At 54.2% G+C, this 23,510-nt stretch overlaps 8 protein-coding genes across 8 annotated transcripts; 4 read left to right on the top strand and 4 right to left on the bottom strand.

Moving 5' to 3' along the window:
• The first annotated feature begins 3,598 nt into the window (after window positions 1–3,598).
• PHACADRAFT_259348 (uncharacterized protein) lies at window positions 3,599–4,857 on the top strand. The gene is made up of 5 exons (XM_007397810.1): window positions 3,599–3,855; window positions 3,906–4,049; window positions 4,095–4,364; window positions 4,428–4,513; window positions 4,566–4,857. The coding sequence occupies exons 1-5, from the start codon at window positions 3,738–3,740 to the stop codon at window positions 4,833–4,835; spliced, it is 888 nt and encodes a 295-aa protein (XP_007397872.1). The 5' UTR covers window positions 3,599–3,737; the 3' UTR covers window positions 4,836–4,857.
• A 108-nt stretch (window positions 4,858–4,965) lies between these two features.
• Window positions 4,966–8,122, bottom strand: PHACADRAFT_259350 (uncharacterized protein). Its single transcript, XM_007397811.1, has 8 exons — window positions 7,827–8,122; window positions 7,715–7,773; window positions 7,556–7,654; window positions 7,374–7,504; window positions 5,662–7,324; window positions 5,396–5,608; window positions 5,197–5,334; window positions 4,966–5,142 (listed from the first exon to the last, which is right to left on the bottom strand). Exons 1-8 carry the CDS (start codon window positions 8,056–8,058, stop codon window positions 5,029–5,031), a joined length of 2,649 nt encoding a protein of 882 aa, XP_007397873.1. The 5' UTR covers window positions 8,059–8,122; the 3' UTR covers window positions 4,966–5,028.
• Window positions 8,123–8,600: 478 nt separating this feature from the next.
• PHACADRAFT_259351 (uncharacterized protein) lies at window positions 8,601–9,311 on the bottom strand. The gene has a single exon (XM_007397812.1). It carries the CDS (start codon window positions 9,237–9,239, stop codon window positions 8,826–8,828), a length of 414 nt encoding a protein of 137 aa, XP_007397874.1. The 5' UTR covers window positions 9,240–9,311; the 3' UTR covers window positions 8,601–8,825.
• A 771-nt stretch (window positions 9,312–10,082) lies between these two features.
• On the top strand, window positions 10,083–14,415 carry PHACADRAFT_147492 (uncharacterized protein). Its single transcript, XM_007397813.1, has 8 exons — window positions 10,083–10,465; window positions 10,628–10,794; window positions 10,847–11,292; window positions 11,341–11,898; window positions 11,946–13,009; window positions 13,206–13,484; window positions 13,538–13,835; window positions 13,888–14,415. The coding sequence occupies exons 1-8, from the start codon at window positions 10,125–10,127 to the stop codon at window positions 14,275–14,277; spliced, it is 3,543 nt and encodes a 1,180-aa protein (XP_007397875.1). The 5' UTR covers window positions 10,083–10,124; the 3' UTR covers window positions 14,278–14,415.
• A 231-nt stretch (window positions 14,416–14,646) lies between these two features.
• PHACADRAFT_210871 (uncharacterized protein) lies at window positions 14,647–15,412 on the top strand (the record flags this gene model as incomplete). Its single annotated transcript, XM_007397814.1, has 4 exons — window positions 14,647–14,883; window positions 14,949–15,051; window positions 15,099–15,179; window positions 15,237–15,412. Exons 1-4 carry the CDS (start codon window positions 14,719–14,721, stop codon window positions 15,410–15,412), a joined length of 525 nt encoding a protein of 174 aa, XP_007397876.1. The 5' UTR covers window positions 14,647–14,718.
• Window positions 15,413–16,181: 769 nt separating this feature from the next.
• On the bottom strand, window positions 16,182–18,310 carry PHACADRAFT_185888 (uncharacterized protein). Its single transcript, XM_007397815.1, has 4 exons — window positions 17,804–18,310; window positions 17,202–17,750; window positions 16,977–17,175; window positions 16,182–16,926 (listed from the first exon to the last, which is right to left on the bottom strand). Exons 1-4 carry the CDS (start codon window positions 17,946–17,948, stop codon window positions 16,425–16,427), a joined length of 1,395 nt encoding a protein of 464 aa, XP_007397877.1. The 5' UTR covers window positions 17,949–18,310; the 3' UTR covers window positions 16,182–16,424.
• Window positions 18,311–19,210: 900 nt separating this feature from the next.
• On the top strand, window positions 19,211–22,323 carry PHACADRAFT_259359 (uncharacterized protein). The gene is made up of 4 exons (XM_007397816.1): window positions 19,211–19,523; window positions 19,579–20,242; window positions 20,295–21,530; window positions 21,710–22,323. Exons 1-4 carry the CDS (start codon window positions 19,398–19,400, stop codon window positions 21,712–21,714), a joined length of 2,031 nt encoding a protein of 676 aa, XP_007397878.1. The 5' UTR covers window positions 19,211–19,397; the 3' UTR covers window positions 21,715–22,323.
• Window positions 22,324–22,486: 163 nt separating this feature from the next.
• On the bottom strand, window positions 22,487–23,460 carry PHACADRAFT_197602 (uncharacterized protein; the record flags this gene model as incomplete). Its single annotated transcript, XM_007397817.1, has 4 exons — window positions 22,487–22,658; window positions 22,792–22,883; window positions 23,107–23,265; window positions 23,320–23,460. 4 exons carry the CDS (start codon window positions 23,458–23,460, stop codon window positions 22,487–22,489), a joined length of 564 nt encoding a protein of 187 aa, XP_007397879.1.
• Between the last annotated feature and the right edge of the window lie 50 nt (window positions 23,461–23,510).

Consider the following 23,510-nt stretch of genomic DNA (forward strand, 5'->3'; position numbering starts at 1 on the left):
ACGTTTGTAGGGTCGTACAAACACGGAATAAACCGTAGAAAATCGGGGAAAATGGAAAAATAATAGGAGGCCGGGGCTACGCCCACGACACACCTATTCAACACACATAACACCCCAACATGTCACTGCTGCATTCAATACCAAGCTGTCTGTAGACAAATTGCACTTGGATCACAGACCCAATGCTTGCAGCCCACAATACTGGTGCAATGGGCCTATCAGCTTAGTGCCAATTTACAGCAACCTCCACTGTCTCTCTGTGCACAGATGTGATTCTTCACATGCTAAGAAGCTTGCCGCTATTATGGTGATATCTCTTGCGACTCTCACGCACCTGATGCTAGATCTCATAGTTTCTGCCTGGGGTAAGTTTCTTTGTCTGCTATGGCAAACAACCACTAATGATCGCTCAAATGCGCAGCATTCCATATGCGCTTGGAAACAGCTCCCTTTGGACCAAATGGTCAACCTTCGATTCTTCAACATATTGCCCCCTGTCTTCATCACCCAAGACTCCCAATTCTGGCTTTACAGGTGGTGCTTTGTTGCCTGGGCTGCTACAAATATGCCAGCCACTGTTGACCATCTGACGCTCACATTATACCATCGCACCCATCAGCCAGATGTTATCACAGATGCCAAGATCGCTGTAGGCCTCACCAGATTCCTGTGGATTACCGTATTCCGGAACTTATGCAGGATCCAAGCCTCGCATTTTATCATTGTCCTGCACTGTGAAATAATGTACAGGGACATTACATCTTGGATGCTGGCATCTATGGAATTCATTGATCAGTACGCCAATATCTGTCCTGGTAAGCTAGAGACCGTTTTCGAGCTGCCGTACATAGCTCATATTTCTTCCCCAGATTGCACAATAAAATATGAAACAGACCTGCCTGATCTCTAATTAATTGCCTCCTCATTCAGAGCTTTGGCCTTATTCCCTATAAAGTCATCTCCTGTTTCTTCTTTATCCCTGTCTTGTACCATATCTCTTGCCTTCCCCCTTAATTCGGATGGCAGCATTGTACTTAGCTTCTGATTATTTCTACCTTTAAAGCCGTTTGACTGTAAGCGTGGCACTCTACATCATGCATCTCATGCTGTCTTCCTGCACGAATTTGCCCACCAAGCTGTGGCAAAAAATAGCTCTCTACATCGCCACAAATACAATGACTGCACTACAACTTGCTGCCACAAACAAATATCTGCGCTCTGTGGTGTTTGGCCTGCCATCTTTTGTGACCATCCTGTTCATGCTTAGTCTTACTGCACCTTTCATCTCCCATGATTTTTTCATGCATTTTGCATGAATACCGCGCTGGCCGAATTGGTCGTGGAGCTAAATATCCATTCTATAACATCCATGCCCCTCACCACTGGATCAAGGCATGACTCAACCGTGTGTTACGTAGATTCTGTGCACATACACGCTATCATTGGGCTATTTGCAAATCTTGACTTCTTGTCCATCGCCAAACTAACATGGGTTGCCGATTGCAATCCATCCCCCTCTATACGCTATTGGGGTCTCCACCCCCCCTACAAACCCCATCTGAGTCACTTATCTATTTGCGATGTAGAGGTGCAGCCAGAGGCACAGACTAGTTTCGCAAACTTCCTCACTGTACTCCACCCCTCCTGACAACTTTTTTTGGGCACCACATCGTTCAGACCAGAATTTCGGGAACCGATCGCGACCAGAACCATCACTCACCTTATACTCAACCACTGGCCCGCTACAGCTATGAGGCGACAATATGGCGGCCCACTACACCTAATACCAGACTACGCAAGCCTTCAGCATCTTCACATATGCAGATGCACAGCCATGCACGCGACAAAAATCGCTAGCCTTTGCCACCGCTCACTGAACACCCTCACAAACCTGACCATCAATCTAGAATCGTTAGCTTTCAGTGAGTATAATGGTATATCTTTCGATCACGGACTCACATTTCAAGCTTACACTGGGTCCGTTCATCTGTGGAGAGCAATCCCACTTTCTTCCTTGATACATCTCAAGGAGTTCGCTCTCTCACCCCCTGTGTTTATCACCGGCAATCCGCTAATGTGGGATCATGGACACCTCTATTTGACTTGGGCTGCCACCCACCTTCTCCCTTCACTTGAGAATCTGACACTCACACTCCATTGCCAAACTCGCAGTAAAAAGCAACTCTCCCTCTCTGCCATTCATCAAGGGCTGTATCACATCCTCTGGCAAACATTATTCATCAACCTTCGGCACATCGAGGCGACATCATTGTCAATCATCCTCTGCTGTGAGCTCACCGGATTCTGCTGCAGAGACACGACACAGACCATATGCAGTTGGACTCCTGCTCTTATTGATAACATGTTGAACTGGCATTAAACACTATATCCCAGTGAGTTTCTGCCTATGATGCACGTTTTGTTTCTCATCATGTTCGCCAGCCTGTGAACTCCGGCTCGACAAAGATGTTCTTCTGTGGAAGTCTTTCCTTCACATGCCACTGAGCTCGCCCACGCAGCCTATTCAACAAGGACAAAGAAATGCATAACAAGATCGTACAACAAGGTGTGATCTGTAGTAGATGTACTACACAGGCCTGACGAGTTTGCCCATAAATTTGTTCCACTACGCCCTACAGGCAATTCTCTCACAGTGAGAATACTGAGAACATGCAAAGCAATACATCCAGGCACAGTACTTAGCAGAGGGCCACAAGCGAGTGTAGAAAGTGTGCAGCGCGACCACGAGGAGGTGCAAATTTGGCAACCGCTGCAGGGTTTGCACTCGTGCTCTTGCTATCCGACTTACACTCAGATATCTCCACATGTTATTGCAGCCTATTCTCTGCACTCTAGTGTGCTTGGACACAGAAGCTCATCTGAACGCTAGTTGGCAGAAGGGAATCGGACTGTAGGGCGAAAGCCAATATCCCCGAGTGATGAACTGTGAACTGGAGAGCGCGATTAGGCGCTGCTCACCGGCTTTTGCCGCAGGCAGTCTGGAGAGCTTATTAGACGCTGGATCCCGGCGTTTGCCGTTTCTCTCCTGTTTCGCTAGCGCTGCCCACACCCCATCGTTTACTATCCTGCATATATCCGTTGCTACTGACTCCTCTTGCAAAACATGTAGCACTGTGCTATGTAACGCCAGCTTGTTCTCAATGTTATTTTATGCTTAGTGGTATATCCAGCCTCGCACTGGTTGTAACAGCAAAGCTAGGCACTTCTTGGCTCAGCTAAAGACCAGGTACCAAAGAGTAGAGTGGTACTGCACTGTTGCCTGCCGTCTTGCTCTGGTCAACCAGACTCCAGTTCAAAATGATAGCTACCGAAACAAGGGTGTTCACACCATTAAGATCAATACTAATGGCGCAGTTCAGTGTACACTCTGTGCATCTGTATGGGAAGGCCCGCAAACTTGAGCCACCGCCTGCTTGTGCATCTAACCCTAACCCCACAGGGGAATCGGCCGGTAAGGCGAAGCCAGTACCCGCGAGTGGGTGTTCAATCACTTTTGACGCTCAATGTAAGTGTGCACTGCGACCGCCATAAGCGATCCATGTCTGCCCGCGCCCATCGCCTCCTGAAGTATCTAGGGAGAAATTACTTTTCCCGGGTTTATCGCTCATGGCACACATCCGCAACGCTACGGCATGACAACCCCCTTGTGCGTTCTCGGCTCCTCTCTCGCCCTTAATTAACTCACTCGCTTTTAGGGCTTGCCAAAACGCCCAGACATGCCTCCTCAAATGCCGCGTCGCAGGGTGCAGATGCAGAAACGGCCCGTGCCGTATGTTAAGAAAGTTATCGTCGTTGCGAGTGGGAAGGGCGGTGTGGGTAAGAGCACAGTCGCTGGTGTGTCAGACTTTCGATTCTGCTCCTCCCCGTCTTGAACGTACATTTAGTGAACCTTGCTTTTGCGCTCGCAGCGGGCCAAGGTTTCCCGCAAGGTCGGTTGCGTGTGGGTCTGCTTGACCTCGATATTTTCGGGCCATCCCTACCAAAACTCATGGGTCTCGATGCTGCTGAGGAGTCACATCTCACCGAAGGTATGCTATCCTTCAATCTCCGGTAGCCAAGCTGAACCAAAGTAGGCGGCGCGATCATCCCACTGACCAATCATGGTATGCCCTGCATGTCTATGGGCTTCTTACTGCCCCGTCCGTCTCCCAGCGCATCGTCAAATGTTGACACTGCGGTCGTCTGGCGCGGGCTCATGGTCCAAAAGGCCGTACAACAGCTGCTTTTCGACGTAGACTGGCGGGACCAGCATAGCGGGACCGCGTTGGATGTCCTTGTGGTGGATATGCCGCCAGGCACAGGCGACGTACCGCTGACCCTTGGTCAGCTTGTGCAGGTCGACGGTACGCCTTGCGCTTCATAGTACATGGCTGCCGTAGTTCAAACCATTAGGCAACCTCATACAGGTGCCGTCATCGTTAGCACGCCGCAAGATGTCGCTCTCTCAGACGTGCGAAAGGGCATTTCGATGTTTCGCAAGATCTCTGTTCCCGTGCGTCACCTCGGTTCCCTCATCGCCTTCCTTGGTGCTAATGGAGCTGTAGGTTGCCGGCCTCCTCCTAAATCAATCGCATTACACCTGCCCTTCTTGCAGTACACCACATCACATCTTCGGCCCACCAACAGCGTTTCGGCGCTTCGCGACCGACCTCAACGTCAAGATCCTCGGCGAGCTGCCTGTACTGAGCAGCGTAAGCGTAAGCGGCGACCGGGGAGTCCCACTAACACTGCACGCAAAGAATGAAGGCGAGAGAGAGTGGCGGGATATTATGAAAAGAGCGGCAGACGAGGTGTGGAACAGTATTAATTCCTGAGTACAAATATACATGATCTGTGCTGCGAAGCGAGCTGCACGAGGGACGCACCTACCATTATACATGAGTCATACTACGATCTATCACCTTGATTGAAACCTGTATCTTCCGATCTCTCTAGCTTATCATGGATAAACATCCAGCATACTTCATACAAGCTACGAATCAGGTACACCCAAATCTGAAAGCATAACTACACCTGCACTGTGATGCCTTCCACAATTCCCGTACCCATGCGCTCAATTTCAGTGAAGATTGCATCATGATTTAGCTTAACGAAGCCTTTGTCTTTCGACTTTTCATTCTCCTAGTGTCTTTTTATCAGCAGTCAATATGACACAATCCCAGAGTACCAAGTCACCTTCGGTGCTGGAGCGCTATTGAACCCGCCAAGCACACGGAACGGTCGTGGCTCCTTGAGCGTTGGGTCCCAGATCCCGCCGTATTGGTCTCCGCCAAGGGGGTCATAGAAGACTTTGAAAGTGTCTGTATAGACCCTCTAACGCGGAAGTACACCTTCATGTGCCCGTGTTCAGAAAATATACGGAGTGGTAACGCACCTTCAAGTCATCAAAGAACATCTGTGCTGGGTCAAAGCCGGGACGCCGCTGCGGCTCTCTCGGTGCAACGGTCAGCCGGTTATTGGTGTACTTGCCCGATTTTCCGAAAAGCGCAGACGCGTCGGTGGCGACGTTGTGGTGGTATCGCGGAAGAGTAGCCCGGTCAAGCCGTACAAGGAAATCATAGTGCTCGGTAGGGTGAACGAAGAGTGTCTGGCGAATTCGGATTGGCGTCATGATTAACAACTGAATATAAACTGACATACCTTGGAATCGAACTCGACGTTCTCAATCTCCTGGAGGGCTGTCCAGCTCGCTTTGGCAACTGTCTGCACGCGTCTTGCTGCGATACCGTCTGGGCACTCCGCTGTCCACATGTGCCCCTCCTCGTCATGCTCCGTTGAGACCACCCACACACCACGACAATCTCCAGCCTTGATCTCAACCTCGGCCTGTTTCGTCTCTCCCTCTGACATCTCAGCTTTCTCATCGCCATACAGTGGCACGAAGACTCCCTTCTCCCACTCCCAGTCCTTCAGGAAGTGCACCACCATTACAAAGCCGCGCTCTTTGGTCCCAGGTACGCTCTCGCGGTCCTTTGTAGTGCGTGTCGCTCCAAGAAATACATGTGCGCATAGCAGCTCAGCGGCCTCTTCACTAACATGTGCACGTAGGAGCCAATGGCTTGCGAGCCAGCGCTTCACCAGGCGTACTGTGCTTGCGAATGCAGTGAAACGATGTGCGAGGGCCGCAATCGCCCTGTGGTGCCTCGGGGCATGTATGAAACGGCGCGTATACACATCCTTGGCGTGCATCGCCTGAGCGCGCAGGCGTGGGTCGGGACCGGAGCCATTGACTGGGTTCGCCTTCGCAAGCTTCTTCTTGATATGCTTTGGGAGATGTGGCTTGTCGTCGATAAGCTGATCAAGGAGCGTCGCCTCGCGGTCGTGCCAGATGCGTGCATTGAATGCCCAGCCGTCCGGTGTGATGAGCTCGAGGCAGCCCGCGTCCTCGATCTCAGAGACATGTGCGGCATCTCCTAGTACGATAGTCGCGCACAGTCCAGGCGCGGACGACATAAGTGCAGAGCCAAGCGTCTCGAAGAAAGCGAGCTTGATCTTCTGAATTGCGCGCAGATCGTCCGGCCAACGGCCACTCTTCTCGAATTCGATGATCACATCCATGACTGGGACGTATCGCGCGCATGCGGGCAGCGTGCCCTCTAGCTTCTGGTCCATTGCCACAGGTGCAAAAACACTCGTATACCGAAGACTCTCGCTCACGGGGCTGATGTTGAGCACAGCGAGAGGAAGCTGGTCGTCGAGCGCCTTGATGTTCTTCACCAGCGTGTCGAATGCGGTCATGGCAGCCTTGAACCCAGCCTGCGCACCTACACTCTGGTACAAGTTCGCGAGTTCGTGCGGTACGCGGAGGACACTATCGAAGTCGCTTTGCCATGCGCGCATGTTGCTCTCGGGCACGCCACAATGCCGGTGCACGAGGTAGCGAGCGATGAAAAACGGAATTTGCGCGCGCTCGTCCGCGTTGCGAATGTCCCAGACAGCACTCTCCGCGATGCTACCATCCTTAAATCTCCGTAGCTCTGACTTCTCGCCCCATAGCTCCCTGAATCTTCGGGTTTCCTGGGTCTCAGACTCTTCCGCCGGCGGACCATGGTCCACGAGGCGAAAAGCGTGCTCAGTGTCCAGGATGAGCCCAATGTAAATGACAGGAGGGAATGCGGGCTGAGCCTGCGATAGCGGGCGTGATGATACCGACGAGTGGAGAATTGCGACAGCCTTGGCACGGTTGCCGAGGCCGATGCGGACGGTGGACTCGAGGGTAGCGAGCAGTGCGTTGTAAGCTGAGCCCGTGTCAAGCACCACATGGATTGAAGGTTTGAGCAATTTCGCCTGCGACAGGTCGATCCTACGTAGCTGTCAGTCAGTCACTAGGTTCGCACGCAAGAGATACATACCTCAAAACAACGTCAAAGCGCTTTTGCAAGTCGCGCCTATCTCGAAGTAACGTCTCCGTGAAAGGATCCTCATACGCCGAAAGCGAGCTATCGTTCAATGTCTCAAGTGTCAACTTCGCGTCATGTTTGAGCTGCGATTGTCCTCAGTTACCAGCAGTATCCTCACCATAGCCATTACTTACCATCTCGAGTGAACCTAGCGGCATTCCCGCAAGTAGGTTCACAGAGGATGTATGGTCAATAAAGACAGGCTCGCATCCGTCATATTCTGCGGGCGGAAACTAACTCCAACGACGGTCAGTTGGTTGCAAACGCTACTTAGATGTATAGATAGAACATACACGATGCTGACCATTCTCCGTCTTTAGGAAGATGTGGTCGATACTGAAGTCCGTCTTCGCTGAACTTGTCATAAGCACGATCTCCACAAGTGCTTAGTTAGGATATGCTTACCAAAGAAGTCAAGCGCGGCTCTAAACAACTGATATGAACTCAAACCCTTGCCGAGAGGTTTGCGCTTCGACGCGGCACCCGAAAGCTTTGCTGTAGGTAGTGCCTCCTCCCCGTTCACAAGCAAGTCCAACACCGCAGCCCACCAGTATCCTCGCCCTTCGAAGCCTCGCATACATAACTTTCGCTCTCCGCCAGCCCCATATCCACGCTGGTTCGCCCACACACGTAACATCGTGAGTGCGTCGCTGAACGCGGCAGCGTTCTTTTGCAGTTGGTACACGCGCAATAGGTGCGCTTTCGGGACAGTGCTGAGAAGTAGCGTAGAGTTGTAGATGGGCGTTGGGAAGTCCTTGGACTCAGACGTAGAGGCAGAAGCTGCGCGGATGTTGCCTCTCTGAGGGGAAAGACGAGAGAGTTGGAGAGGAGATGATGGCGAGAGCGTTGGAATGAGACGAATTTCGACTGGAAGTGTTGAGAAGTCCCTATCTGAGCGGTCTACAAACGCACCATTCAATGAGACTGTGACATAACAGCGCGATAATTTGCAAGTTGGAGCACATACCAAGACGTGACCGAATAATCAGGTTCGTCAGACGCGGGTCTCCCATGCTGCACTCAAATGCGAGATCGACGTTAAGGCCGCTCTTCTTGGCGGTCAGTGCAGCAGCAATGGCGGACAGATAGAATGCACGCTTGTGGAAAAAACGCCCGTTGAGATAGTCCTTCTCTTGAAAAAGGCTCTAGAACAGAGTAAGCCGACAATCTGAGATGTCCGTGCCGTAAGGGCTCACCAGGGGCATCTCTACAGCAAGGTCCACCCTATACGGTGTCTTATCCTGAGCCTTGACGCTCAGCTTTGAGATCCAGCTTCCTACAATCGCAATGTCCGCAGGCGTCTCGAAAGCGACCTTCCAATTGGTGTCTTCCGCGGGAGCGGGTGCAGGATATGGCACGGCGATACCTTTCTTTTGCAGACTGCGCGCAGCGGCCAAGGGGTGATCAGGTCCAAGAGGAGAAAGGGAGTTGAGGAAAGTATGCAATGCGAGGAGGAAACGCTCTAGTGGGGTGTATTTTGCGTATTTTGGACGAACATTCGGGAGGAGCGCATCGATCTAGGCATGCGGGTAAGCGCAAGTTTAGACGCAGTACTGGAGCACGCACTTGGAGCTTGAAGGAGCTAGACCTATAAAGATTCGTCGCGTCCTTGATATCTCTAAGCTCTTCGCCTGTCGGGGGTTTCTTGGGTTTTGTGCCGGTGTGCTTGTCGCCCTCTGAATCCTGAACAGCACCGTTTGAGCTGTTTATACCTCCCCATTCCTCTCCATCTTCCTCATCTCCTTCTGAGACCTCTGATATATCATTTGACCCTTCACTATTTTCTCGAGAGATCCGACCATCCTCTTCGAAGCGCATACCGTCGTCACTTATGAAGTCTTCCTCATCATCGACATCTGGAGAGACACGCCGACGCTGTAAAACCTCAGTACAATACTTGAAATATGGAACAAAAACTTACTTTTTCAACTGGAGGCTTGAACTCCTGCGTGCGCTTTCGCTTGGCCATTGTCGAGGCTGGCGCGACGTCCGAAAGAAAAAAACTAAGCAGACGCCCATCAACCTCTGTACGGAGGGATTGATGGCGAGATTGATGGCGGTGATGCCTGATGCTCGATCATCCGCGCCGCGACCAAGCTGGCCGCGTCCCAAACGAGTCCCCTGCTTCGCGGCAGTCACTCAAGCTTCAAAGCTTCAAGATCGAAGATGGCTGGGGAAAGAATGACGAACGCTATGGACTAGGATTTCGATCTCGGCTGACTGGGTAGACAAGCGCGAAAGTAATCTTGGCTCCGCGACTGACGCGTAACTGCTGTTAACTTCATTACAACTACATGGAAGGTGCGGCGAATGTTATGGTGATAGCACTAGCTCTTATGTGGATCAGAGATTTCGGCGATCGGGAAGCATGCGTGAAGTCGTGATTTTGCTGGCTCATACTAACATGACATATTCATACACACATCGCAGCCCTGAGACCTGAGGCCCACTAAGATCTGAAGCTTGTGTGGCGAATTGGAATGTCATGGCGGGGCTCATGGCGGGACTGATGCGAACAATCACGGTCACGCACGCCACGACAGGCGTCTGCTGGTGTTCTCTTTCCCCCGCGCATTTCAGACCTCAAACCCATACATTTTTGCCACTTTTTCGAACTTCACGAGTTGAGTATGCGGAAGTATTTTGAGTATTTTGTCAAATTTACAGTCCCTAGCAAGCCCTCATAACAAAGGAAGCCCTGCTATGCCTCCAACACGACCCACGGACGCGGAAGAGGCCGATTTTATGCATGAGCTCCTCGCCGGCATTGATGATTCCATCTTCGACGCCATACCCTCACCAGACCAGCCTCGGAAACGCGTACCCAGCAAAACGAAAGTGCAGCTCTCGCCTGTGCGTTGCGCGTTCAAGACACCAAAGAAGCAACGACATGGACGTGTCGCGACTCCGAAGAACACGCGTTCGCCGGCTCAGTCAAAGGAGAATGGGCAGGCGGAGGATCTCGCGGCGTTGCTTGAGGGAGCGGAGGACTGGGACTGGGAGGATATGCACGCAGATTTTCTCACTCCGAAGAAGGCAGCATCGTGTAAGCAAGAGGTGCGTCAGTCTTAGCGAGGCTACTTGACCTGCCATGGCGAACTACTTCCTCTTAGGACGACCAGAGTGATACACGGACGTTAGAACTAGAAAGTACCCCAGAAGTTTCTAAAGGGATTCTCGAATCATGTGCACGATGTGTGGTCAAGCAAGTCTTGCATAGCGGCCACTTATACAAGGCAAGGCGGGTTGCGCTGCTTTCTGTCATTAAAGCTAATTAATTTCTTACAGGAGCTGTTGGTTTCCACCGAGCCTGATGACGAACCCAGGAGGGTCATTCTGCGGGATGACTGGGCAATGTCCGTAATCAAATCTGGTGGGCCTTTATCTGCTCGGCTGCGTGAGCGGTCTCTGAAAGTGCAATGCAGGCGATGTCATAAATGTAATTGGCACGTGGACTGAAGACTCTTCGTCCTCCTCGAAATCCAAGCCCACCCCAACCATCACACTCACATCATTACCAACTTCACCTTTACTTATTCACCATCCTGATATCCTTGTTACGGCGACCGCGCTCAGTAGCACGCCGACTTGTCTTCGCCGTCCGCTCCTCGGGTTGCTCGTCCGGAGTGCGACAGATGTCACGCCTGCGCTCGTGTGGGGTAACATACTGCATGAGGTCATGCAGACATGCCTTCGAGAGGGGCGCTGGGACAAGAGCTGGGTGGACGATCGCATCGAGGAAGTCGCAAGGACCAGCCTTGGTGATCTTATGCGTCTTGACGTCGACGTCGATCAAGCCAAGCGCGAGGTCTGGGCACGCGCGGGTGGACTGGAGACGTTCGCAGCGCGGTATATGTTTAACTCGCCAAAGGTAAGCTCCTCTTCTCTTCTCTGCGCCGGCCGCTAACGGGTTCGTCAGGACAATGCAGCCCTTACTAACACGCGCTCTGAGCGTGGGCAAAGCAGTCTCCTTGCCATATCACGCCTCCACGATATCGAAGAGGATATCTGGTCGCCGACATACGGGCTCAAGGGCAAAATTGACGCGTCCGTGCAAGCGGTCGTCACTGATATTGATGATACTTCCAGTCCTTTCACTATTGTTCAACCCACGCGCACAACAACGTCACATCCGGCACCGCTAGAAATCAAGACGGGACGCGCGGTCGCGGGGATGGAGCATCGCGCCCAGACAATGTTATACACACTGCTCATGAGCGAGCGGTATGGCGCAGAAGTACCGAGTGGATTGCTATATTATACGCAGAGCGAAGAGGTTGTGCGAGTCCCCACAGCGCCCAACGAGATGCGTGCGCTGGCGATGCGGCGGAATGAGCTCGCAGGGTGGATTATGCGACGTATCCGTCAGGGAGAGGCTGAGAATGCGGTTGAGGAAGCGTTCCTGCCACCAACGATCGACAGCGCGCGGGTGTGTGGCAGGTGCTACTCTGTGGACACGTGCATGCTCTATCGCAAGGTACGTCTCCTGAGCTTCGTTGACTTCATTTCAATAACCTTTCGCAGGCTGTAGAACAAGTCGAAGATACTAGCAGCCCGATCGCGGATATCTACGAGCTGAAAACGTCGCATCTTACTCCGACACACACGGCGTTCTTCAAGAAGTGGGAACGCCTCGTCGGCCTCGAAGAACACGACCTTGTGCGCTTCCGCAAAGAGCTCTGGACCCTGCGTGCTACAGAACGCGAGCGGTATGGGCGGGCCTTTGCGGACATGGTCCTCGACACGACATTCACACCCTCTGACGCCCCGCCTCGTCGAGGAAAGGAGGGCAAGATCCATTCATATACCTATCGCTTCGTCAAAGGCGATGTAGCAAGCAATGTGTTGAGTGGAGGTTTGCTGAACGGGCAGATGAACGTGGGAGATGCAGTAACAGTGTCAGTTGAGCCAACCTTGCTGGCATTCGCCAAAGGGTTCATCATAGAGCTCACGCCTGAGCATGTCATCGTCGGCGTCGACCACGCGCTCGAGCTCCCCTCGGTTCGTGCCAGAGCTAAGGCAGATGGTGGAGACGCACCAGTTGTCTTCCGTATCGACCGTGACGAGCTTGGCGGCGGCATGGCGCGGATTCGCGACAACCTCGCGCAGCTCTTTTACGCCGATGGCTGCACACGGCTGCTCTCGCTTGTCGTCGATCTTGTGCCTCCCCGCTTCAACGACCTTCTCGGCTTCGTGCCCGACGGGGCAAAGGGCATCATTAACTCGCTCAATGCGAATCAACAGGAGGCGATCCGACGGGTGCTGTTGGCGGAAGACTACGCGCTGATATTGGGGATGCCCGGTACGGGAAAGACGACGGTTATTGCGGCGCTGATTCGCTGTCTTGTGCTGCTCGGAAAGACGGTGCTGCTAACGAGCTACACGCACTCCGCGGTAGACAATATCCTGCTGAAGCTCAAGGACAGGGTCGATTTTGGAATACTGAGGCTAGGGAACGTGGACAAGGTGCATCCAGATGTGAAGGAGCTTGCACTCGGCGCAAGGGAACCTCCGCGGACCATAGAGCAACTTGAGAATTGGGTCATATCCCCACCGGTTGTTGCAACAACATGTCTGACCATTGATCAGTGAGCCTGTTTCATTGTCTCATAAGTGCAACTTGACTGATTGAGGTACCAGTCCACTGTTCTCTCGCCGCAAGTTCGACTACTGCATCGTCGATGAGGCCTCACAGGTCACGCTTCCGACATGTCTCGGTCCGCTTCGCTTCGCGAACAAGTTCGTGCTCGTCGGCGACCACTTCCAGCTTCCACCTTTGGTAAGGAACAAGCAGGCGAAGACACAAGGATTGGACGTTTCCCTCTTCCGCATGCTCTCCGAGGCGCACCCGAAAGCCGTGGTGGATCTAAACGAGCAGTACCGCATGAATAAGGACATTATGCTCCTTTCCAACAGGTTGATCTACGGAGACAGGCTCCGCTGTGGTAATGAGGAGGTTGCACGGAGGGGACTGAAGACCAATAAGGCCTGGCTGGACGCAGTACACGAGTCACAGGGAAATTGTAAGGCAGGGTGCTGGATCGAGCAGCTCTTGGACGAAAGGTGCGTCCGCACGCCTACTCTTGGACAAGGTTGCTCAAAGTTTAGTTGTGCAGCTCTAAGGCTGTGTTCGTTGATACCGACGCCGTTCCCGCACCCGAGTCGCGTGTGGGAGACCTCACGCAGAACAGCATCGAAGCGCAGCTTGTTGCTTCCTTCGTCGCCGCGCTCACGCGCTCCGGCGTTACACCGAACCAAATTGGCGTGCTTTCGCTTTACCGCCAGCAGATCAAGCTCGTATCTTACCTGTTGAGGGAGCACAAGGGCGTGGAAATATTGACAGCGGACCGCAGTCAAGGTAGAGACAAGGACGTCATCGTAATCTCAATGGTTAGGAGTAATACGGAAGGGCAGGTGCGTTCTCCGGGGCTGCATGCGATGTAACAAGAAATTGACAGCTGTCTAGATTGGAGACCTTCTAAAAGACTGGCGGCGTATCAACGTCTCCTTCACCCGTGCACGGTGCAAACTCGTTATCATCGGCTCGCGCAAGACGCTCGCCTCCACGCCTTTGCTCGAAGAGTTCTTCAAGCTCATGGATAGCAAAGACTGGATTCTCGCGCTCCCGCCAGGCGCAGACACGTTGCACGAGGAACTCCTCTCCACAGCCAGCCTCGGTCATCAGACGAAGGATGCAGAGACGCGGCTGAAACGTCTTGCTGAGGCAAATGATGCAGATCGCGATCCGAGGGACGGCGGGATGTCGAACGTCAAGCGGGCCAGGAGGAGTGGAATTGGCGAGGCAATCGTGAAGGGACGCCCAATCTTGAAGGATCTCCTGAACGACACGCAGTAGCTATGTGACCGCAGTTCTTGCATGCTTATGGACTAATTCTCAGAGGTATCCAATATCATGGTTGATTTAGAATACGGATGAATTATGTAGACAGTACTGGCGCACGTTGCATACACTACAACTTTTCCTGACTGAACCATTCACGTACTTTGACGGGGAAGGTAGCCAAGCTCACATGAACGGTGCTAGGGCTATAGCATCATAGCTTCACTCCTGGCAATCCTCCACGTTTGTGTAAAGGCTGCCATTAGCGCGACGGGTTCTGTTCAAACGTAGGCTGCCTTATCGAGTGCGTCGGTATCCAATCCGGGATAAGTACTGTCGAGCCCAGGCGCCGTGTCTTTGTAATCACGCAGAAATGTCGTAGTCTTGTCACATATATCTCGCTGTTGCTGCCTATCCGTTCTCACGCTTTCTCCCAAAAGAACGAAGACTCTGAAGATGCCACTGCCGCCGCCTCTCAACTTTCCGAAATGGATCGAGGAGAACAAGCACCTCCTGAAGCCCCCGGTGAACAACTTTTGTCCGTACCACGGCAAGGACTTCATCGTCATGGTCGTCGGCGGACCAAACGAGCGCAACGACTACCATGTGAACGAGACTGAGGTGCGCCGCGCGCCGTGACTCGACTTGCTGCGGAGTGGGCCTAACGGTCGGTCGTGTGCGCCCAGGAGTGGTTCTACCAATACCAGGGCGGCATGGTCCTTCGTGTCGTAGACGGCGAAGAGTTCCGTGACATCTGCATCGAGGAGGGCGAGATGTTCTTGCTGCCTGGTGCGTGCCCTCTTCGCGTAGCTCTCATGCTACTTACTACCTCTTAGCAAACACCCCTCATAACCCGGTGCGCTTTGCGAACACTATTGGCCTCGTCATGGAGCGTCCCCGCCCCGACGCAGCGATAGGTAATGTCTTCTGAAGCCCTGTTTCGTCAGTGCTCATAAGACTTCTGTCTGCCTCAGATCGCTTGCGCTGGTACTGCAAGTCTGGCAAGCATTCCAAGCCGACAATCATCCGCGAAGACACGCTGCACGTCACGGATCTCGGCACCCAGTTGAAGCCCATCATCCAGAACTGGATGGCGAACGAAGAGCTACGCAAGTGCCCAGAGTGTGGTGCCGTCGCGGAGGCCAAGTAGACTATGCGCCAGAGACGGCTGACGTAAATATGAAGCTTGTATTTCTATGGAATTTGTAGCAATAACAGATCTGAGCTCATAGTGCATTGCGTGCTAGGCGCAGTAGCGAAAAGCCAATCGAGGCCACTCAGGAGCGGTCTTGACCCTGAACAGATGGAGACTTCGTGGCGTTGGGCGACGTCATACTGCTCCCATCAGTCCACTGCTTCTTCACAGCCCTGCCGCTCATGATGCAATCCCGCCAGCCCTCTCAGATATAAACCCCCCACTCTCGGTCTGAACAATCTAACTTTTCTCTCTCTCAAAACCCCCCAACAACTTTTACACCTGCAATTTATTACCACCATGTCTACCGAGAACCAGATGAACGTTGGCGGCGGGTACGAGCAGGCCGCGAACAAGCCCGAAAACACCGAGATGGGCGGCGGCGTTGGTGCGCAGGGCAGCGGCGTTGCGGGAGGCTGGGACGGCCAGTCAGGCAACCAACAACAGAGCGGTCAGCAACAGAGCGGTCAGCAGCAGAGCGGTCAGCAGCAGAGCGGCGAGAAGCAAGACTGGCTCGACAAGGGCATTCAAATGGCTGGAAAGAAGGCCGGCGTGAACGTCGTAAGTAGTGACCTCGATTTTTCGCCGTCGTTGCCTAACGTGCTACTCTTTGCAGAGTGCCCAGAACGCTGATCGGGCAGGCGACTTCGCCAACAAAGAGTTTGACCAGTATGAGGGTACGTTATGCGATCGCGCCATACATCACCCCAGTTGATGTTTAATATCTTTTGGTAGGACGCAACATCCCTGGTGTTCAGTAAACTGAAAGCATGTAACTCATTGTCCTCCGGGCATAATCTGTACAATTGAGAGTAGATTTGTACTGTATTCTCAGATTTCTGTACTTTACTGGCAACCATATCAAGCCTGATGTTGAGGAGGTCATCGCGTGAATCTGTAGCGGGCAAAACGTCTGTCTTTTCATTTTGCAAGCATACATCCAAATGCTCTTGTGCCGACTTCAACCTTACACATCGAAATCGTCATACCCCGGCATTTCCGTACGGTTTCTTCCCCTCTTCCTCTCTCCGTGAGGCTCGTCGAGATGTTGTACGATATCCGCCCACGCGCAAACCATTCCTGCAACGCCTTCGTACAGGCTGTACGGCCGGTCGGGTGTGCTCATCTCCCCACGCGCTTCTAGCTGCTGGTACGAACGCGCGAGGTGCGCAAGCTGTGTGGCTTTCTTGAACCATTCTCCAGTAGCCCTCGGGTCTCTGGCCTTCCTAGACGCATCCAGGACGTCAGAGACAGCGAGGAGCGCGTACACGCTCCCGGCAACGCCGTGGCAAAGCCCGACGCCTTTGCGCAACAGGCCACGTTCATACACCAGCACGCCGCCCCTCCCCAGCGCGGAGCGACACGCATGTGCAATCGGCTCGGGGACGCACAACGGTGCGTTGTCCGCGCGGAAGGTGCGCAGGAGCGTCGCGAAGAGTATCAGGAGTCCCGGTGCGCCATGGCACCATCTGCTTGTGCATTTCAGCGTAGTAAGGAAGGAGGGAACGGCGAGGTGTACTGCACCAGCTCTTCCTCGCCCGCAGCTTGCGCATAGTGTGGTGCCTTGTGTGGCCAGTTGCCTGAGGGTTGTTGAAGCGCGAGAAGCCACTCAAGCGTGTCGAGGAGTGCGTCCCAGTGTGGGGTGAGCATGGCCGGCGGGCAACGCAGAAGCATCTGGAGGATCCCCGCTGGGTCCACATCCTCAGTGCAAATCTTGGCTGTGGCGAAGGAGAAGGACACGCACCGAGACCATGCGCACCACCGAGGTAGCGTTTCCCGTGCCAGCGCCACATGAGTGCGGGCACGCGTTGCCGTGTGTTGGCGAGAAGCTCGTCTGCATACGCCTTGGCGCCGGCCTCGCCGCGGGCAACGATGTCGTCCACGAGGAGCTTTACGGTATCGTCCGAGACGAGCTGTTCCAGCACGTCGCTGTCCGCGTCCCCTCCTGAATGCTTGAGTTGCGAGCGCAGGAAAAGCAGCGCGTAGAGCAGGCCCGCGCGGCCGTAGAGCACCTCGCAGCCGTCATCATCTAGAGCTTCATGTGTGGCGGTTTTCACTGCGTTTGCGATCACTCTTGTTGCGGCCTTCTCTCGCTGGTTCGTGCTGCCTGAAGGCGTGCGGAGATGTTGCGCGAGGACGAGCGCCGCGGTACCGATGCCCGTCTCAAGAAACGATGTGTGTGCGCTCGAATCGGCGTGTGTCAGCGGGAATAGTACGATTTCTACTGTTGGCGCTGCGCAAGGCTGGAGCTCTGGGAGAGTGACGGCAAGATGCCAGTACATGAGGAGGTGTCCTGTTCGCGAAGACGTTCAGTAAGCGACGAAAGCGAGAGGACATAGTGCCTACCTCCCACACCGATGTAGACGCTCGGCTTGGAAGAGCGGTGGCGCTGCACGCGGGCGACCCCTGCCTGGACTGCCTGGACGAGGTCTGCACGGATTTGGGTGAGGTCGGACGATGGTGAGCTGTCGTGGGGGATGTACCGAGGCATTCAGTCAGTCGGGTCGTAGTGCCAAGTAGCTGAACTTCGCCTTAGAAAGCCTATAGGGAGCTCGGCCTTGCTAGTGGGTGTCGCAGCTAGAGCCCAGTTAGCGGCAGGTAGGGATAACCGTGTCGTTGTGACGTCACATTTACTATCTCGAGTGCTCGAAGCAAAGCGAACCTTTCGCAGTCATAGGTCAGCTGTCAAACGCTGTACAAGGAGGATGAGGCCAAATAGGATGAGCCTACATGGGAGGATGCGGCAGCGCTGCTCTAGGAATTGTCTTACAGGTCCGAGTGGTGCCCGCCGTAAGGCGTGGCGAGTCTGTTTGACGAGTATGCTACATGCTCAGATGAGCAAGCTCAAGCTTGCACCAATTTGCAACCTTGGAGCGGTATATGTACCTGTGACATCACGCGCGGGCTACTCAAGACATACGTAGCGAGCATCCGGGACGTGGAGAGCCAACCGGCTTGGGGGCATTGAGCTCATGCGCGTGCCTTGAACGTGGACACGGTGGTGTGCAGTGTATCTCGTAGCAGAGCGCGCCGTCGGGGCCAGCTAGACTGTAGCGAACGCATGTGTCCGTCCAGACCTGGTACAAGTCGAGAGCGGGGCTTTATGGAAGGGGCTGAGGGCCGACAAAAAGTGCCAGAGTACCCAAGAAACGCGGAGGTAGAGTGGTCCGCTCGGACCCGAAGTAGGTTTAGAAGCGTTGGAGGCGTGATGTTTAATCCACAAGCCCCGCATGCAAAATTAAAATATCGAGGTGCTGCGTACTGGGCCCGATCTGTGACGACACGTTACCACGCAGACCGTGCGCGTCGAGGTCTAAAAGTTCATGCACGCACAGCAGCGAGATGTATTCCACTCGCTGCAGGCCATACGCACGGACCGTCTGGGGTGGGAGCGACGACAGCGTTGAGTTGCAGCAAAGTTCCGCCGCACCGAGCCGGGTCCGAAGTATTTGCGCACGGCCGTCGGTCGCCGTGGCGGCGTCGGTTCCGTCACACAGCGTGAAGCGCACGTCTCGCTCGTCTGTCTGCAGACACAGCATCCGGAGGCTCGTTCGACAACGGATGATGGCGGTGGTACGACTCGGATCGCTGTGGGAGGCAGCATCGACAAGGTCGAGTTGCGGCGAGGCAGACCTCGGAGGGTCTTTGGGCGTCTCGCCGTGATGGGAGGCTTATATAATATTTTGTGCCGAGTGATTGTTGTTATAAGACTCTGGCCTGTCGTCGTCGGCGGCCAACCTTCACCTTTTCCCTCGTCGTCTCTACCTCCTCGTTCGCCGCCTTCGCCAACGGTCCCTCACTCTCTTTTCTTTTACAACACCGCAACTAGGACCTCGGTTCCATCGTAATCCTGTTCCTCGCCTACTAGTTCTCGTAATTCTTCGATACACCTCGACAATTCACTAGCCTAGAGACGGGAACACACGATCACTCATCCACGATGCTCTCTTTGCTGGCCCTAACTCTAGGGGCCGCAACTGTCCTTGCTCAAACCACTCGGGGTGGTGAAGGCCACGTAGGAGGTAGCCTCGAAGATGGCGGAAACACTCAGGTCTCTGCTATGATGGTTCGTCGTTCCCCACGCCATGTACACGCTTTGGTTCTCGCTCATCCTCCGCCAGATGTTCCTTGGTAACGAAGACATCGTTTACATTCTAGACAAGTCGGAAGGCAATGCTGTTATGATCAACGGCCATCCCGCTGTGGGTGCTGTCTACGACATTGCGTCTAGGACAGCAACCCCGATCGAAGTCGCATCCAACCCCTTCTGTGCATCCGGTGCGCACATGCCGAATGGCTCCTTCCTTGCGCTTGGTGGCAACGGTGCTGTTGGTCCCGGCGCTAACCCCGGCGATTCGGACAACGGCAACTACGATACCACCTATGGCGATCTCTCTGGTCAGACCTCTATCCGTGTCATGAATCCTGTCGGATGCGATGGTAGCGCCGCCGCCACCGCCGCCAATTGCCAGTGGTACGACAACCCTTCAGTGACCCATCTCCAGGCCATGCGTTGGTACTCAACTGCTGAGGCCATGGGCGACGGTACCGTCGCCATCATAGGTGGTTTCACCAACGGTGGTTACATCAACCGCAACTACCCCGACGACACCGATCCTGTGTGGCAGGGTGGTGCTTCCACGCCCACTTACGAGTTCTGGCCACCTAGGAACACAAGTCTCCCCGTCATGCAGTTCTTGGTCGACGCTGGCGGTCTTAACTCTTACGCCCTTACTTACCTCCTGGCGTCTGGAAATATGGTTCTTCAGGCCAACGTCTCAACCAGTATGTACCGATACTTACACCCTGTCCGATCACATGCTAACATCTTCGTCAGTTCTCTGGGACCCTAATACTGGCGAAGAAACACCTCTCCCTCCCATGCCCGACAATATCGTTCGCGTATACCCCGCTTCTGGTGCCAACGCGATGCTCCCTCTTACTCCCGCAAATAACTACTCCCAGACCGTCATCTTCTGCGGTGGTAGCGACATGCCCGACGAAGCCTGGGGCAACTACTCTTGGCCGTTCATCAACACATGGGACTACCCCGCGTCTCCTAAGTGCCACCGTCTTGAGCCTGAACCCCAGGATGGCTCCTCTCCCGCGTATGTCGAAGATGACCCCATGCCCGAAGGTCGTACGATGGGTCAGTTCATTGCCCTTCCCGATGGCACTATGTTGGTCGTCAATGGAGGCGCCAACGGTACCGCTGGCTACTCGGAGCAGACTCTCCTGACTCCTACCTACGGCCAAATGCCGTACGGAATGTCGCTAGCATCTGGTCCTGTCCTTCAACCTGCGATCTATGACCCGAGGAAGCCCACTGGTCAGCGTTGGAGCAACGAAGGTCTTGCCTCCTCGAACATCCCTCGCCTCTACCACTCGTCTGCCATCCTCCTCCCGGATGCTTCCGTGTTGATTGCTGGTTCTAATCCAAATGTTGATGTCAACCTGACGACTGTCTTCCCGACTACCTACCAGGCTGAGATCTTCTACCCTCCTTACTTCAGTGCGGCTGTTCGTCCGTCGCCTCAGGGTATGCCGAACACGCTCTCGTACGGCGGTCCTTCCTTCGACATCGTCCTCCCTGCGTCCTCATACTCTGGTACTGCCAACGATGCAGCTGAAAACAGTACTGTTATCCTCATACGTACTGGCTTCACGACGCACGGGATGAACATGGGCCAGCGTCACCTGCAACTGAACAACACCTATACTGTTAGCCAGAATGGTTCCATTACGCTTCACGTCTCCCAAGCGCCCCCCAACCCGAACCTCTTCCAGCCGGGCCCTGCTCTGCTTTTCGTCACCGTCAACGGCATCCCCAGCAACGGCACGTACGTTATTGTTGGCAGTGGTCAGATCGGCACGCAGCCCACCGCCGCTCTGGCCGAGCTTCCTCCAAGTGTTGGTCTCGCCAGCGCTCAAGGAACAGGTGGCGGCTCATCAAGTGGTGGTAACAACACCAGCACCAACAGCACCACGAGCAACGACCAGTCAAGCGGTGCGTCGCACACCGGCCCCATCGTGGGAGGAATCATCGCGGCGATCGCGGTGGTGGGCATACTTGGTGCGGTTTTCGGTATCTGTCTTCAGAGGCGTCGGCGCGCTGCCGCACAGCTGACCGGCGGCGGGGGTGCGTACCCACTGGGTGCGCCCTCCGGCAAGGAAGGAAGCTTTGGCGGCGCGCTGGCTCGTGCTGGTGGAGGTCGTGATTCTGACTCGAGCGCTTTCGTCCCTCTGCAACAGGATAATGCAGGTAGCGCATGGAACGTACACGACGCGAACGCGAGCAGTTACTCGCTCGCCTCACCCTACCGGGACGACGGGCGCGGCGCGAGCGCGGAATTCGATCCATACCATCAGAATGCACCAAGGATGGCAGACAACGCAGGGCGGTACTGAAAGTGTGCATGGACTTTGTTATCTCAAATCTTTTTATCTCTCTCGTTATACATCATCAACTCTGTTGACCTTCTCCCATCGAATTTGCTTTTTCAAGACCCATTTCCCCTTGTCCGTCTTGTCATCAGCGGTTGGGCTGGCGGGCGTCGTGTGTACCCTAGAGTCGGACAGTAGTACAGTACAACAGAACTATCCTTGCACAGAATCGTATTTCCTCACCTTCTCTGTTGCTCTGTCACCACCCGCGCGTTTTTCGCTCGCCCTTCCGTCCGATTGACACCTGCCACCACCATGTTCTGTTACCTGTCCCTGGGACCACATTTTTACATGTTATTGTCGCTACGCTTTGTTCCTCGTTACGAATCCCGCTTCACGACTTGATGACTCTCGGATACGGATATTCTATGCTTCTTGCTACTTAGAATTTGGGGACTGACGAAACAAACTCCGGATCCTACTCTGATACTCGAATGCTGTGCAACATCACTGAGGTCTCACTGCAAGGTACATATGCTTATGATTCCTAGATCTACACTCACGAACGTCTGCGTGGTGGCCGTGTCTACAGCGAGGCCGACACGGAGGCATTGAAGTCGTACGTCGCCGGCGTGGCGCTGAAGTTCATGCCGAGATCGTGCTGCCTGCGCCACGCGCGACAGCGCTTGAGACGGCGCAATCTGGGGCGAGCAGAAGCTTGAGCTTAATCGTCCCTGCAGGCATGCGGGCGTCGGACATTCGCCGGAGCAGTGTCAGCTGGACAACCTCCCAGAGTCGGTCTTGTGTCTGCGAAGTACTAGGGCACAGGGGAATCGCAGCGCGGTCAGTGTTCAGATCTTCAGCCGCGGTGAAGGGAAGAAGAAACAAGAACTATGGCAAGAGCATGATGTGCCCGCTGCGGCAGTGCCGTTCTGTGTAGTCATGCCCACAGGACGGTACCTGCGGTCTCGGATGATAGATGAGTAGGCCTCCGTCTGGCGGTGTAGTACGCGATAAAGTCGAGCCAGTCCGTGAGCCGCAGCTGCCGCACCATCATGAGCTGGTTGTCAGCACGATGCGACAGAAGAGGGGTTATTTTGGGAACGGGGTTGGGTGTCCGACGCGGAAGATAACGGAAGTCATGAAGATGCACGGTTTTCAGAAGCAAGAGAAGAATGTAGGGAATGCGTAAACCATATGGCAGCAGCGAAGGTATCTCGGCGGGGCCAGGAGGAAGTGGAAGAAAGCGAAACGAAAAGACACACTGGCGTGTTCGAAATCGACAAGGGCTGTATGCCGTCGACCGAGCCAACATAATCCAGCCCGCCGTAGTCGTTCCAAGGGTTGGTGTCGGCGAAGCGGTCCACGTTAGGGTTCGCGATGAGTGTTTCCCGGCGCTGCGAAAGTAGCTGATTCTCGCCATACTAGATGAGACCCTTGTTCGGGCCGTAGTGCTATAGAAAGTAAATGAGCGAAACGTAGTAGACACGCGTGTCGACGATGCAGTTCAGCACCATGTATTCGTTCCAATCTTGGTCGACCGAGCTCGTGCCGAACGTGCAATCTTCATAGGAGAACATCGACACCTTGCCATTGTACAGTAGCTGGTTCGAGTGCATGGCGTAGAGTTGGGATGTTCTGCTGGATAGTCTACGTGTCCGCCGTCTCA

This window comes from Phanerochaete carnosa (genome assembly GCF_000300595.1).
Source record: "Phanerochaete carnosa HHB-10118-sp unplaced genomic scaffold PHACAscaffold_7, whole genome shotgun sequence".
In the NCBI taxonomy this organism is placed as follows: Eukaryota; Fungi; Basidiomycota; class Agaricomycetes; order Polyporales; family Phanerochaetaceae; genus Phanerochaete; species Phanerochaete carnosa.